This window comes from Furipterus horrens, unplaced genomic scaffold, assembly GCF_987537825.1.
Source record: "Furipterus horrens unplaced genomic scaffold, mFurHor1.1.pri manual_scaffold_2, whole genome shotgun sequence".
Lineage (NCBI taxonomy): Eukaryota > Metazoa > Chordata > Mammalia > Chiroptera > Furipteridae > Furipterus > Furipterus horrens.
This window is the reverse complement of record NW_028327172.1, coordinates 65,558,796-65,571,871: the sequence shown is the minus strand read 5'-3', so window position 1 is coordinate 65,571,871 and position 13,076 is coordinate 65,558,796. Positions and strand designations below refer to the sequence as shown.

The following is a 13,076-nucleotide window of genomic DNA, read 5'->3' as shown; positions in this document are numbered from 1 at the left end:
TACAGAGCCAAAGGAAGGGCCCTTGAAGCTTAGGGAAAAAAAATCCAAAGGTATGACCTTGAGGGAAGAAAAGGGGAGGAAAGGCAGAGGCATGCTCTAGAGCAGGGGTTCCCCAACCCCCAGGCCACAGACTGGTACCAGTCCCCAGCCTGTTAGGAACTGGGCCATAAGTGAAGCTCATCTGAGCTCTCCCTTCCATCCCAACACCCACCTCCCCACCCCCACCCCCTGTCTTCCACGAAACCGGTACCTGGCGTCAAAAAGATTGGGGACCACTGCTGTAGAGAAAGAGAGCATGCACTGGGTCCTTCATCTTACAGGTTTTTATCTGTTTCCTAACGAAGATTTTTAGGGGAGTTTTCAGGGGAAGATGCCAGTAGAATATTTATCAGCTCTCCAGGTGTGTCCTTTCAGGGTGGCAGTCTTTACGGCACCCTTTCCTGAATGGTCAGTGCTAGGGCAGGGGGACATTAGTCATTGCAGCTGGTCCTGACGTTAGCCATGGCATTGCCCCACCTGGCCTTGCTGCTTTTATTGGCCTGGAGCTGAAACACATCTGGGGCCGAAGAGCACTTATCATTCAGAAAGATTTTGCAAAGGTAATACCTAAAAAGGAAAAAGTAAATATTATGTGTTTAAACATTGGCTCATTAAGTTGATGTTAACTGGAAGGGGGTTTAACCTTGTAAATGAGACTAAACATTATTCAAAGTTTCTTTAAGAATGAGTGCTAACATTTACTACACTTATAGATAAAACAATACCATTTGTCAGTTAAATCCAGGAGCCTATGGTAAACCAGTTTTTAAATTGTAATTTTAATAGCATTAGTTATTAAAATTAAAAAATAAAACCTGACAGTCTTTTCTGTGGATAAAAACTATTCTCAAATTCACCAAAAAACACCCTCACATCAACAATGAGTGTAAAGCATACCCATTCCATAAAAATAGTTACAAACAATGTAATTGAAGAGTGGCTTCTTTATCTATCAGCCCCCAGCAAGGCCCTGCCTGAAGGTTGCCTCCCCCAGTATTAGCATCTAGCTAAGCAACTTCTCGTCATTCAACTTACCTTTCCTTCCTTGTCTAATCTTAAAACTATATCTTCCACTCCCTTTCTTTAAACCCCTCTTCCACCTTGACACTGCCCAGGAATTGTTCTAGATCAGCTGTTCTCAAACCTTAGCCAGCACCAGGATCAGCTGGATGATTTGTTAAAGCACAGCTGCTAGGCCTTATCTGGAGTTCTGATTTGAGAGGTGGAGGGTGAGGACTAAGAATTTGCACTTCTATTTAGTTCCCATGTGAGGCTGATACTGTTTGTCTTTAGGTCCCTACTATTTCATTCATTAATTTAGTCAAAAAATATTTACTGACCACACACTGTATGTCAGACAGTGCATTTTGCATAGCGTTCTCTTTCCTGTAGAGCAGTTTCCTAGAAACCACCAATGACAAAGTCTGATGCTTAGGGTTTTTGGAATGGTTCTACTCAACAGAATCCTCTTAATCTGATTAGCAAACATTTTCTTTAGGACAGTACTAAAGGAAACCTCACACAATCTAGGAACAATTATTCCAAAATCTTAGTGTAGTGGTGATTAATGAGCTTTTTTTCCTTGACTTCCAAAATAGTCTTTTGCAATTATATAGGATATTTATTAAAACTGAGCTGGAACCTTGGTTAGGTCATATGTGTGTGTGTGTGTGTGTGTTTAAGGTATAGAAAATATTTTTAAAACAATTTGACATTTGACAATATTTTTATCATATACGAATATGCTTTAAGTTTTAATTATGTTAAAGAACTTCCTTGCTTTGTAGTGATATATGTTGAAATACTTAGGAATAATGTATCAAGATAGCCCATATTAACTTCAAATATTTCAGAAAAATTATATATATATATGTATACACACACACACATACACAAACACACACACACACACATATATTGAAGTCTGTCCAGAAGGTATCCAGCAATGAAATATGAAAAATGGAGACATTTATTGAAGAAGACACAAGAAACATTAAACATATGACACTGATGCCTCAGTCCCCTTCAAAGTAGGCACCTTGGGGCCTCACACAGTTCTCCCAATCGCTAACAACTGCCCCTGTCATATTTTCCTGAGTCGCATTGATGGTCTGAAATCTCTTCCCTTTCAAAGGTGATTTTAGTTTTGGGAAAAGCCAGAAGTCACAGGGCATGAAATCTGGGCTAGAGGGGCGCTGAGTCATTTGAGTGGTTTGATGTTTCACCAAAAAAACTGCATAAGACGTGATGCCTGAGCAGGTGCGTTATCGTGATGAAGTTGCCAATCACCAGTTGCCCATAGCTGCACTCTTCTGAATCATCCAATAATTTCTGTGGAGAAATGTTCAAGCCTAATGCAAAATTGGATGCAGATTTGTTACTCTACTTGCTCAGTCATTTTGGATGTAATAGCCACATAGTATACACACTCACTCAACGGCATCTACCATCCCCACTGACTAGCATAGTGAAGTAGTCATTGTTCACGCATGAGCATTCCAGTCCATGCTCCTTGGCTGTCAGGGTACATTTTGCAAACCATCTTGTTTATATTAACAATGGCTGGACTTTTCTGGACAGACCTCGTATTTTGACGGGGTTGGGGCAGAGAGGGAGAGGGAGAGGGAGAGAGATGAATTATGGCAACATGTTGACATTCGTTCAGTTCAGGTAGAGAGCATATTTTTTCAACTTTTTTATATGTTTGAAAGTTTTCATAATACAAAGTTTGAGGAAAAGCAAGTTTGGAAGGGTTATAATAATTAATCAAATACTCATCTTCCATACCAAGAAGATTTTCACTGTATGGTAAATGTTATTCTACTTGACACCATAATGTTACAGGGTTCAGAGAGCTTCACAAATCTTTGAAGCAATTTTTAAAAAAATCACAGGTGAATGGATTAGAAGGGTGAAATGTGCAGTAAGTGGAATTGAGACTACTTATATTATTTTTATTTATCTAGTTAATTAAAGTATAATCTCAGTAATCCACTTCTGTCTCAGAATAGAATTTAATAAATTGGCAGCTGGAGAAAAAGAATTTACTAATAAATGTAAAGATACAAACTCAACCCATTCTGAAAAAATAACTTTCTCATTACTAAACACAGCTTTGTAAAATTTTCTAATTTAATTTTCAGAATCAAGTCACATTGACAGGATTAATGTACATTTTAAGAGATAATATGTGCTTTATTTCTCATAAAGGAAGTTGCTACTGTGACTATTGGTTGCAGATCCTCTTTCAGACCTGGGGTTTTTTTTTTTTTTTTTTTAATGTTCAAACCTTAGAGACTGTGGGTCTGTTCTTTTTCAATTATGCTCCTTATCACAATCATGAGTGTGCTTCACTTTGACTGAGTTATGACTTCTCCTTGCTTGGTGTGGAGTCATTTATTTGAGTTAGTTTCCTTGAACTCCTTCTGGGCTTGTTATTTTCCTCATCCCATTGCTCCCTGTCCCAGCCAGCGCCTGCAGCAGGGTGCGGTATGGCAGCAGTTTCAGCGCAGAGAGCCTGGAGGCACAGATAATGAGCTCCACCCCGCCTTTTGTGCTCAGTGGAACTCAGGAAACATGGAGAGAACTCCATGCCAAATGGGAGAACCCTGGAGGACTTTTCCTCAGCTTCTCTATACATCTGCTCAAGTGCTTCTACCAGAGAAGCCAAGAAACAAATTTTAAAAGACTACAAGGCATTCATGAATTCAAAACATTTGTTAGGTATCTTCTGTGGGTTGGTAGTGTGTAAGAGATATAAAGAAGGTGTAAGAGATACAGAGAAAAAAACATGGTCTAAAAGCTTAGAGACTGAAAGCAAAGGGTATAGATGTGGGAAAAAAGCTATGTAAAAATATAAATCTGTATAGGTGTCCTAACAGACATATTTGTTTCTCTATGGTCTTGGAGTCAGAGTGGGTATGTTATGTGCTGTTGAGGCAGCTCTGACTCCTGGAGACCCTACGAGTGATGTCCACCATGTTTTCTCCTCAGCAGCCCTGCTCAGCTCCTGTAGACTCAAGCCGAGGACTTCTTTTACGGAGTCAACCATCTCATATTTGGTCTTCCTCTCAGTGGATTGCTGCTACTCACAAAACTGTTTAGATTTCATTTGGAGGTTAACAGAAAGAGGAGGCTTACACTTAAGCTAATGATTAACATGAGGTAATATTTTTCAACTAGAATTTTTAAACCACTCTAAAGAATTCTATGCCTCTTAGCTAATGTTATAATTGTAACATATTACTTAGGCTGAAGTTCTTCCTTCAAAGGGTCATTAGAATAACTTGCATTGAAGGGATTGAGGAGACTTGTGAACATTTGCCATCTCCTGCTGCTGAGTGTCCATGATAATTTGTTTTTGCAACGTAGCCATTTTTCTTTTAAGTTCATCTTGTGCACCAGTAAGTAGAGTATCCTGATTCTTCTCCCAGTCCTCCATACACTTCTATTTTCCCCAGCATGATTGTCTTTTCCAAAGAACCTATCCTGCTATCTGAATTAGGACAGCTTCATTTTTGTCATTTTTGTCTCCAGCAATGCTTCAGGCTTAATTTGCCCTACAACTTACTTGTTTATCTTTCTGGTGGTTTAGCTTATCTGTAGAGCTCTCTTCCAACAGCATATTTCAAAAGAATCCTTTTTTATTTTCCTGTCAGTCTTTCTCACTGTCCAGCTTTCATATATGTACATAGTAACTGGAGTCAGAGCCAGCACTGTTTAACATGCAGGTTTTGTTTGTTGCGGATTTTTTAGTGTCCTTATCCTCATAAAATTCCTACCCCCAGAGTCAAAGAGGGCTAGTAGCCTAGTGGGATCGGGGGCACTCTAGTTGCTCAGCTTGCCTCCTCTTGTGTGCCCAGTGGTTGCTATAGAATCCAGCAGAGGTAGCCCCCAAAAAGGTTCTGGTAAGAGGTAAGGAGGTACAAGACTGACTTCAAACACAGCTGCATGTCTCTCTGCACACACAGGTGAAGTGGCAACGTCAGGGTGGAGGAGTGTCCTCATCCTGAGTCAAAGAGGCTTAGTGATGTGTCATGTACAGAGGTAAACGGGACCTAAGTGAAATCATGAATGCAAAGAGCTTAGGACCCTGTTTGGGACAGTGCAAGCCCGTAATAGATAATAGCCGTTAACACTATCACCCCTAATATTATACTTGGGGAAGCCAGAAAGGTTGAAAGGTAAAGCAACCTAAATTACACAGCTAATAAATGGCCTTTGCGTGACCATTTGATTAATGACTCTACTCTTACTTACTAGACTGAAAATTGAGAGCACAAATGAGGCAAGTTTTTGCTTACCCTTATATTCTTGGCATCTACTATGGAATAGGCATATACTACTAGATACCTATATGTATTTGTTGAATGCATTTGACTTTGATTTTTTAAAACCATAGCCTTTTTGGCTAGATAGACCTGGATTGAAAGCCCAACACCAGTACCTGCTAGCAATGTAAACCTAGGCAAGTTAACCATTTTGAATCATAATTTTTCCAGCTGTTGAAAATGGGTCTGACAGTACTTACACTTGTTCACAGGATTGTGGAGAAGTTAGATGAGGCGATATACTGTACATAAGCACTCTGTGTACATATCATGCCCAGCACATAGAGGTGCTCCTTATACTTTAATCCATCTTTTGCTGTTTGCTTTAAGGCTTTCTGTCAGTTTGCAAGCATTATGGTTTGCCACAAGAGGGCAATACTAAGTGGAAATAGATATCTATGCCTAAATACAAAACAATATAACAAAAATGTTCTCTAAATTATATAAATTCATTTCTGTCTCTTGCTCTCGCTCCCCCCACCCCCCACTATCTCTATATCTCTATCCTCTTCTCTGGGTAAATGTAATTAGTTGACAAGGGTCTCATGCTTAGAATTCTGTTTTCTTCCTTTATCCTGTTCTTCAGAAACCTGTTATCACAATAAAATCTTAGCTCTAGAAGGGACTTTAGAAGTCCTTTTGTCACTTGGAATACATTCCACCCTCTTTAGTTATTCCTGCTCTCTTAGTCGGTGTTCTTGACGTGCTGCTTTCTTTGGCCCTTCTGTTAAACTAAGTCCTACACGCATGAGTATTCGTGCCACACATCTCTTCCCCTGACAGCACCTTAGTTACGCTAACTTTACCTCAAATTTAGCATGAGAAGCTAAGCCTATTTACATTTATTCTAAAAAGACAATACGTCTGAGTTATACAGGCTTAAGTCTTTGAGAGTAATGTTGGATTCCTACCTCACCCATGCAATCGCACAGTATGTTTCTTTCCTTTATTTAATCTGTTTACTGCCCATCTCTTCCCCATTCTCATGTCTACCTCCCTAGTCCATCTTCTCATCTCTTAACCATTTATTTATTTTGTCTTCCAACCATTGCTCCTTATTCCATATATTGGATGATAAGCCCTTGGAGTCAATACATCCACACAATGTAGTTTATATTCTATACTTTTCCTAGGAAAGGCTCCCATTTCATACCCCTGGACAAAGTACAGTTTCTTTTTTAACCCAGGCTACATTTATCATTTATCTGTGTTTCATGACAACGGTGGAAAGGAAAATGGGAGAGCTGTATCCATTTGAGAGGAGCTCTGTTATTAATTTTTAGCTGCAAAAAACAATATTAGCAAGCCACATAGGCCGCTGTCACTACTGATATGACATGTATAGTTGCCCATCATAGAATGCAATGTTATATATCAACCAATCTGACAAGAATTGTGTGGGACAAAAAAAAAAAAAAATGCACTTAATAAAGCAGAATAAATAATACCTGCCATGGATGGGCTTGATCCGAATTTCCTCTTTCAATTAGCAGAAGAGTATCTTAGAAACTCTTTTGATTCAAAAATTTTTGTAGGTTCAAACAGTTTTAAAAACAAATCTGATTCTTATATCTTCTTTGCTTCTCTTATTAATAATTAAATCATCTAAGTGAAAAAAGTCAGGCAAAAAGGACAAATATTATATGATTCTATTTATATGAGATACATATGAGAGGCATCAAATTCACCAATAGTGGTTACCAGGGACTAGGGGAGGAGGGTATAGGAAGTTATTGTTTAATGGGCATAGAGATTCAATTGGAGAAGATAAATGTGTTCTAGAAATGAACGGTGGTGGTGGTTGCACAACAGTGTGAATATACTTACTGTCTCTGAATTGTATACTTAAAAGTATATAAAATGATAAATTGTATGTGTTCTGCAACTGTTCGAGGCCAGCCAGGTTCACCGGGGATGTGGGCAGATGGAAGAAAATACACAATCTGTCGAGATATCCGACATGCCTTTATTCCATGTGCTGGGGCAATCTGCCCTCTCCCCACTGGCGGAAAGTCCCATCTTCCTATACACTAAGCATAGACAAACCCAGCTGCCTGACAGAGTATGACATCATTGGTTACATAACAGGAGTGCTCTGCGCATGTGGGTTTCTAGCTACGGAGCCACTCATGCCAGGACATCCGGGTGAGGGAGGCTGACTGACTCCATTTGCCCTGCACCATGTTATGTGAATTTACCACAACAAAAATGTTTAAAGATATTAAATCATATATTTTGCTCATGTGGGTTCAATACTGTTTTTTTAGACGTGATGTCAGGTTCAACCAGAATGATACAAAAATTTCTTTCAAGGAGCATGCTTTGAGAAAAGATAACACCCAGGTGGAAATGCAAGCTGTGACATTGTCCCTTGTTGCGTTCTCACTGTAGGAGGGACTGAAGGATATACTCAGTCTTCTGGGATGCATTCGCTTTCTGTTTAGTCATTTCTTAGCAGGCCTAAACTTAGTTTCAGAATCTGAGCTTGGGAGGCCTAAGTCTACAAAACTAAGAACCATTAATAACCTAACAGTAACACTTATTGAGTATATATTAAGCATCAGGCTTATTTACTGGACATAGTCTAGGTCAAGAGAAAAGTCTGAGGCAGATTTATAAATATCATATATTAGTTTACTCTCCCCAACTCACTATTTGGCTTTTTAAAAGAAACAAACAAACGAAACCCACACATGCCATTTAAGAATTAAGAAAACAAACAGAGGCATTTCTCTGTGCCAGTAACCATGCCAAAGAGCATGTCAGCCAGTAACATTTGTGAAACTCACCATGCAACTGACAGGGACACGTATTGCGAAGTGGAAGTTTTTGGAGAGGCTACATTTCAATCCATTAAAAAAAAAAACCTTCCCAGTATAGACACTGTTTTATTTAGAAAGCCTATTCTCAGAAAGAATCTGGTTCAGTTGTTATGCTGGGGAAACAACAGTTCAAAACTGACCATAAATCTACCTCAAAGCAAAACCATTTCTGGTGTTTCTCAAGTAGCTGAGTTAATGTGGCATAAGACAAAGCCTGACTAGCAGGTATAATTAAAGGATGAATCACTGGGGTAAGTCATGAGTAACCCTAAAAGCACCTACAGGGGAAAAGTCCATTATAACATACTAAATTTTAGAGGCTAAAGGATGAAGGGTAGGAGGAAAAATTCCTTATTCCATGTGAATGCAGTGATGGACCTGAGTGGAAACATATTGATAATAGCATTGGTGCATTACTGGTACAGTGAATATTCTGTCTCATGTGATATGGGTACTTGTTCTCTGTGTTTTCTCTTCTGAGAACTGCTTGAGGTCAGGTAGTATGCCTTGCTTTATTTATCTTTCCATATAAATCACATGTCTGCCCAGATCCTAATAATGTAGACAGACAGTAGGTATAAAACATGTAATTACACACATGAATGGGTAAATGATAACCCATGTCTTAGAATCTAGAATAAACCTGTCCTACACTTTTAAAGAAAAATGAAAATGACATGCAACATAGTAAGTGGTATTTAACAAAGATTGTTGATGCGTTTTTAAAGAATTAATCACAGGACTTTTATTTAATGAAAAACAGGAAGGGATTATTTTATTTTATCCTATTTCATATCTCAGCAACTGGCATTGGATTTAGTTTCTTGGAAGAGTAACATGGCAGAAGTTGAAAGGAAACTATTTGGCCTGACTGGTTTTTTGTCTTTTGGCTACGTGATGAATAGATAAAATCAACTCAGGTGGAAAACAGCCCCACTGCTACTTCTGTTACTCCATTAACTGACAAATAATAGTGTTAGTGCCCCCACCCCCACTCCTCCTATCCAAATGAGGAGTGTTTAACTGACAGACACAAGTTAGATATTTGGAGTTAAAATGACTCTAATGGTGATTGGCCATTGTTCTAATGTTTGAGGTCTAACTGTCCAGGAAGTTCTTTAAATCTAATTTTCCTGGCTCAGAAGAATTTAAGTCAAAGCTATCAAATATACTGTTTACATCATCTTACCTGTCATAGTTTAAGGTTTATGTGCTATTGTTAACGTTTATGTGTACTTTAAAAAAACATTTGAAACTGAAAGGCTTGACAGTCTGAAACTTAATTGGGAAAAATGTCAAGTACTTTAATGGAATTTTTCCCATGATCTGTAGAAGAGGCTTTTTTTTTTTCTTTCCTTTTTTTTTTTCTCCCCACAGATGGTTCAAATGGACAAGGCAGCAAAGACAGAAATTAAAAGCAGATTCTTAAGAAAAATAACTGGGTTCTCAGAAACCCTATAGATGATAGCAGGACTAGATGTAATACAGCAGTTTCTCTTGCTGTCAGGTTCTGGGGAGAACAGAAATTTATTAGGTGATTCTCTACCAGAGGAGGGGTAACTGTCTCTTGGTGGAAATTAACTATTCATTTAGAACTCTAGCCAACTTCAACAAGTTGGAAACCTCCATGCTTGTAGTGCAGTTCCATCCAGGTGCCTATAAAAGATACAGTATTGTGAGGCAAGTAGGTTTTCTTCTAGCAGTAGGATCACCTAAGTCCGAGGTGGGTATTTAGGGTACAGGGAAGACCTAAAACCTTCCCACTTTCACAACAACTTGGTAAAACAATAAACAGTCCCAGGCCTATGAAGTTTTCGTTTTGAATACAAAACCCCCGACTTTCTTGGATCAATGAAGTGAACGACCGGAAAGAGACAGGAAAGCTTTTCAACCTGGAGTTCATATGCATTCAGCGGAGACCAGTGAAGCAAAATCTAAACTAAATACTTCAAAGTAGCATCTTCTGACCAGGCTTCAAAATAAACGTTGGTTTCTCTGCCAGAAGATTCTAGGGATTGGGGTTATGAGGAAGAGGGTTAGGGGAGGTATATTAGGACTTGGAGAAACTGTGGCGTGGAGGGTCCTGAGTGCCACCGTCGTTTACAAGGTGCCCGGAGCCCAGGAGGGCACAGAGTTAACGCCCCGAGCACGGGCAGCAGTGCGATGCGGCCGCAGCAGCGCGGAGCCCGGGAGCAAAGTGCGGGCGGGAGGGCGGGGGGAGGCGTGTAAACGGGAGAAGGGGCGGGGTGGCGCGGGGTGGGAGCGCGGAGGCAGGAGGAGGGTCTCTGACCCCGGGTCCGATCTGCAAGCTCTCTGAGCCTGCGTCCGCGGAGGGGGAGGGTTTCTCCGGCCGGGCCGGAGCGGCGGCAGGACGCTTCTGTCTCAGCACACAAACGACTGTGGCGAGAGCAGAGAGTGGAGCTGCCGGAAGTGTCTGCGTGCCGGAGACAACTTTCCTGCTCCGGCCGCGGCCCGCAGACTCCGCTGCCTCGGTGCTCGCAGCGACGATGTGCGGCGATGACAACACCCTGAGCAGACCCGCGCCCCGGCCCACCCCTGGTGTCTGCGCCAGCCTCGCCTCAAGGGAGGACTGAGTCCGGAGGTGTCCGCGCGCCACGGGAACCCGGCGCAGGCGGCGGGGCGCGCGGGGCCCGTTTCCTCTGCGCCGTTCCCTCGTTTCCCGGCGCGTTCCCTGCGATCGCGCGTACCAGCGCCGGCCACGGTCGCCGACTGTCCCCGCCCTGACTGCCGGCCCGGACGTGTCCCCGGCGGCCGCTGGCAGTGCCTGTGCCATGGGGCTGCCTACTCTGGAGTTCAGCGATTCCTACTTGGACAGCCCGGATTTCAGGGAGCGCCTGCAGTGTCACGAGATTGAGCTGGAGCGGACCAACAAGTTCATCAAAGAGCTGATTAAGGATGGCTCTCTGCTCATTGGGGCGCTGAGGAGTAAGTAGGAGCTGGCGGGGGACGGTGGAGAGGGCGAGGAGATCTGGAGTGTCCCCGCGGGGTGCGGATTGAGGAGTGGGATGGAGGAGAAGGAGCTTCTTTTGTTTGAATGGGTTTGGGGACAATAGCTGAAGAGCTCCCCTGCTGGTGGCCAACAAAGTTTGTTCTCCCATGTCTACAGAGAAGGGAAAGTTCTCTACTGGATACTGTAATTAATTCATCCTGAATAACGTTGTACAAAAGCCATCTTTTGCATAACGTTCCTGGAAAAAATGTTGGGGACTATTGGGTTTTTTTGGGGGTAACTTGAACACTTTAAAAAAATCCTAAGCAAGGATTCAAGAATTTGTCTTAAGGGTAAAACGAAGGTAATTTGTTTAGTGATGTTCAAAGAATTTGATTAATTTCTTATGTTTATCAGTGGCTCTTCGTTGGACACAAAAGATCGACTTTAAAAAAATATGCATTTATCGTTTTACCATTTAGTAAGATGATGGAAGATAGTATGGGCCAGTGGATTTAATGTCTTTACAAGTTACTGTGCATCTTAAATTTTGGTTTACGTTGTAAATCGGGTGTTGGTGGTGTCAGGGAGGATGTGAGTTGAGTGGGTAAAGGCCAATCGAATCTGATCATCTATAGGAAGTAAACAATGCCCTTAGGGGCTTCTCCCAGGTCCTGTCCCACACACCTCCTGATCTGGATCTTCACTTTTAATTACTAAGACCTAAGAAAAACTTAGGAAAAGAGACTCCAGAGTTTCTCTATAGATAATTAAGTGGCTCAATGAGAAGGCTTAATTTGTTACGTTTCCCAGGAAATATTTACATCTTAATAGAGACTTATGAATGCTTGAGTCACTGAAAAGAATTCCTGGAATCTCTGGCCTCTGATGAAGGAAGTATTTTCATAAGGTGAAGAGACCTTTGGGTGATCTAGCAATCCCCAGGATATATGTAGGGGAAGCATCATTGTATATGCAAAGTTCAAGGTCAGTTAACAACATGATGGGGATATATGTGTGTCCACAAAAGACAATGTTAGCATGTAATCTGTATAGTGAAGCTTGCATTAATGTAGGGATGGAGCTTAGCAAAATTTATTGAAATTAGCGTGCTTCCAAATTCTTTATTTTAACCACCCCCAAAGCTAGAACGTTTACTTATCACTTACATTACTTAACCAGCTAAAGAAAATATCTTTTATGTCCACATTCACTTAATTTCTGAACTTGAGGCTACTAATGGTAACAGTATTTATTAATTTGTGGAAAATATGATTTATCTGCAGTTCTTTTCATCCTGTGCACAGAAAGATGTGCACTCTTCTTCCTTTGGGTTTGCAAATCCTGCTTGGGGTCTTGGGACTAGTCTCTGCCTCTTAGAGAGCACGCTGCCTCTTCAAAAAGTTTCCCCATCTCAGAGTGCTAAATGCTGAACCAACTCTTGCTGGAAGTGTCAAATAGTATACAAATGACATTTTTCTTCACTGCTCATGATCAGTTTTAGTGTTCCAAAAGTTGCAAATACGTAGCTGTGGTAAAAGCTATGAAATGTCCATTATTTTAATAGTAACATTATGTACTTTATTACAATTTTGAATCTAGCCTTGCAAAAATCAGGTTATTTCAGTTCTTACAGATTTGTTCTTCCATTCGTGAGTGAAGAAATCTTGAGAGTGTAAGGTCCTTGAACATATAGATTCCGCCTCGTTAATTTGGCCTTAACACACTTAAATGTACAACCTGCTCTCTTTTTAGGATCCTTAGGTTTGTGATGAGGGTGCATTACAGTCATGTGCTATACAATGACATTTCGGTCAGCAGTGGTGGGGCCATAAGATTATAATGGAGCTGAAAAATTCCTATTGCTAGTGACGTAGTAGCTGTCCTAAAGTTGTAGCACAACACATTCCGTACGTATTTGTGGCAATGCTGGTG

The 13,076-nt window shown here is 40.9% G+C and overlaps 1 protein-coding gene across 1 annotated transcript in view; it reads left to right on the top strand.

Moving 5' to 3' along the window:
- Positions 1 to 10,510: 10,510 nt before the first annotated feature.
- Positions 10,511 to 13,076, top strand: part of ARHGAP42 (Rho GTPase activating protein 42) — a 256,525-nt gene continuing 253,959 nt past the window's right edge. The window contains exon 1 of the mRNA XM_090265826.1: positions 10,511 to 11,137. Coding sequence (XP_090121952.1) covers positions 10,984 to 11,137 — 154 coding nt within the window. The 5' untranslated portion in view covers positions 10,511 to 10,983. The remainder of the gene's footprint in view (positions 11,138 to 13,076) is intronic.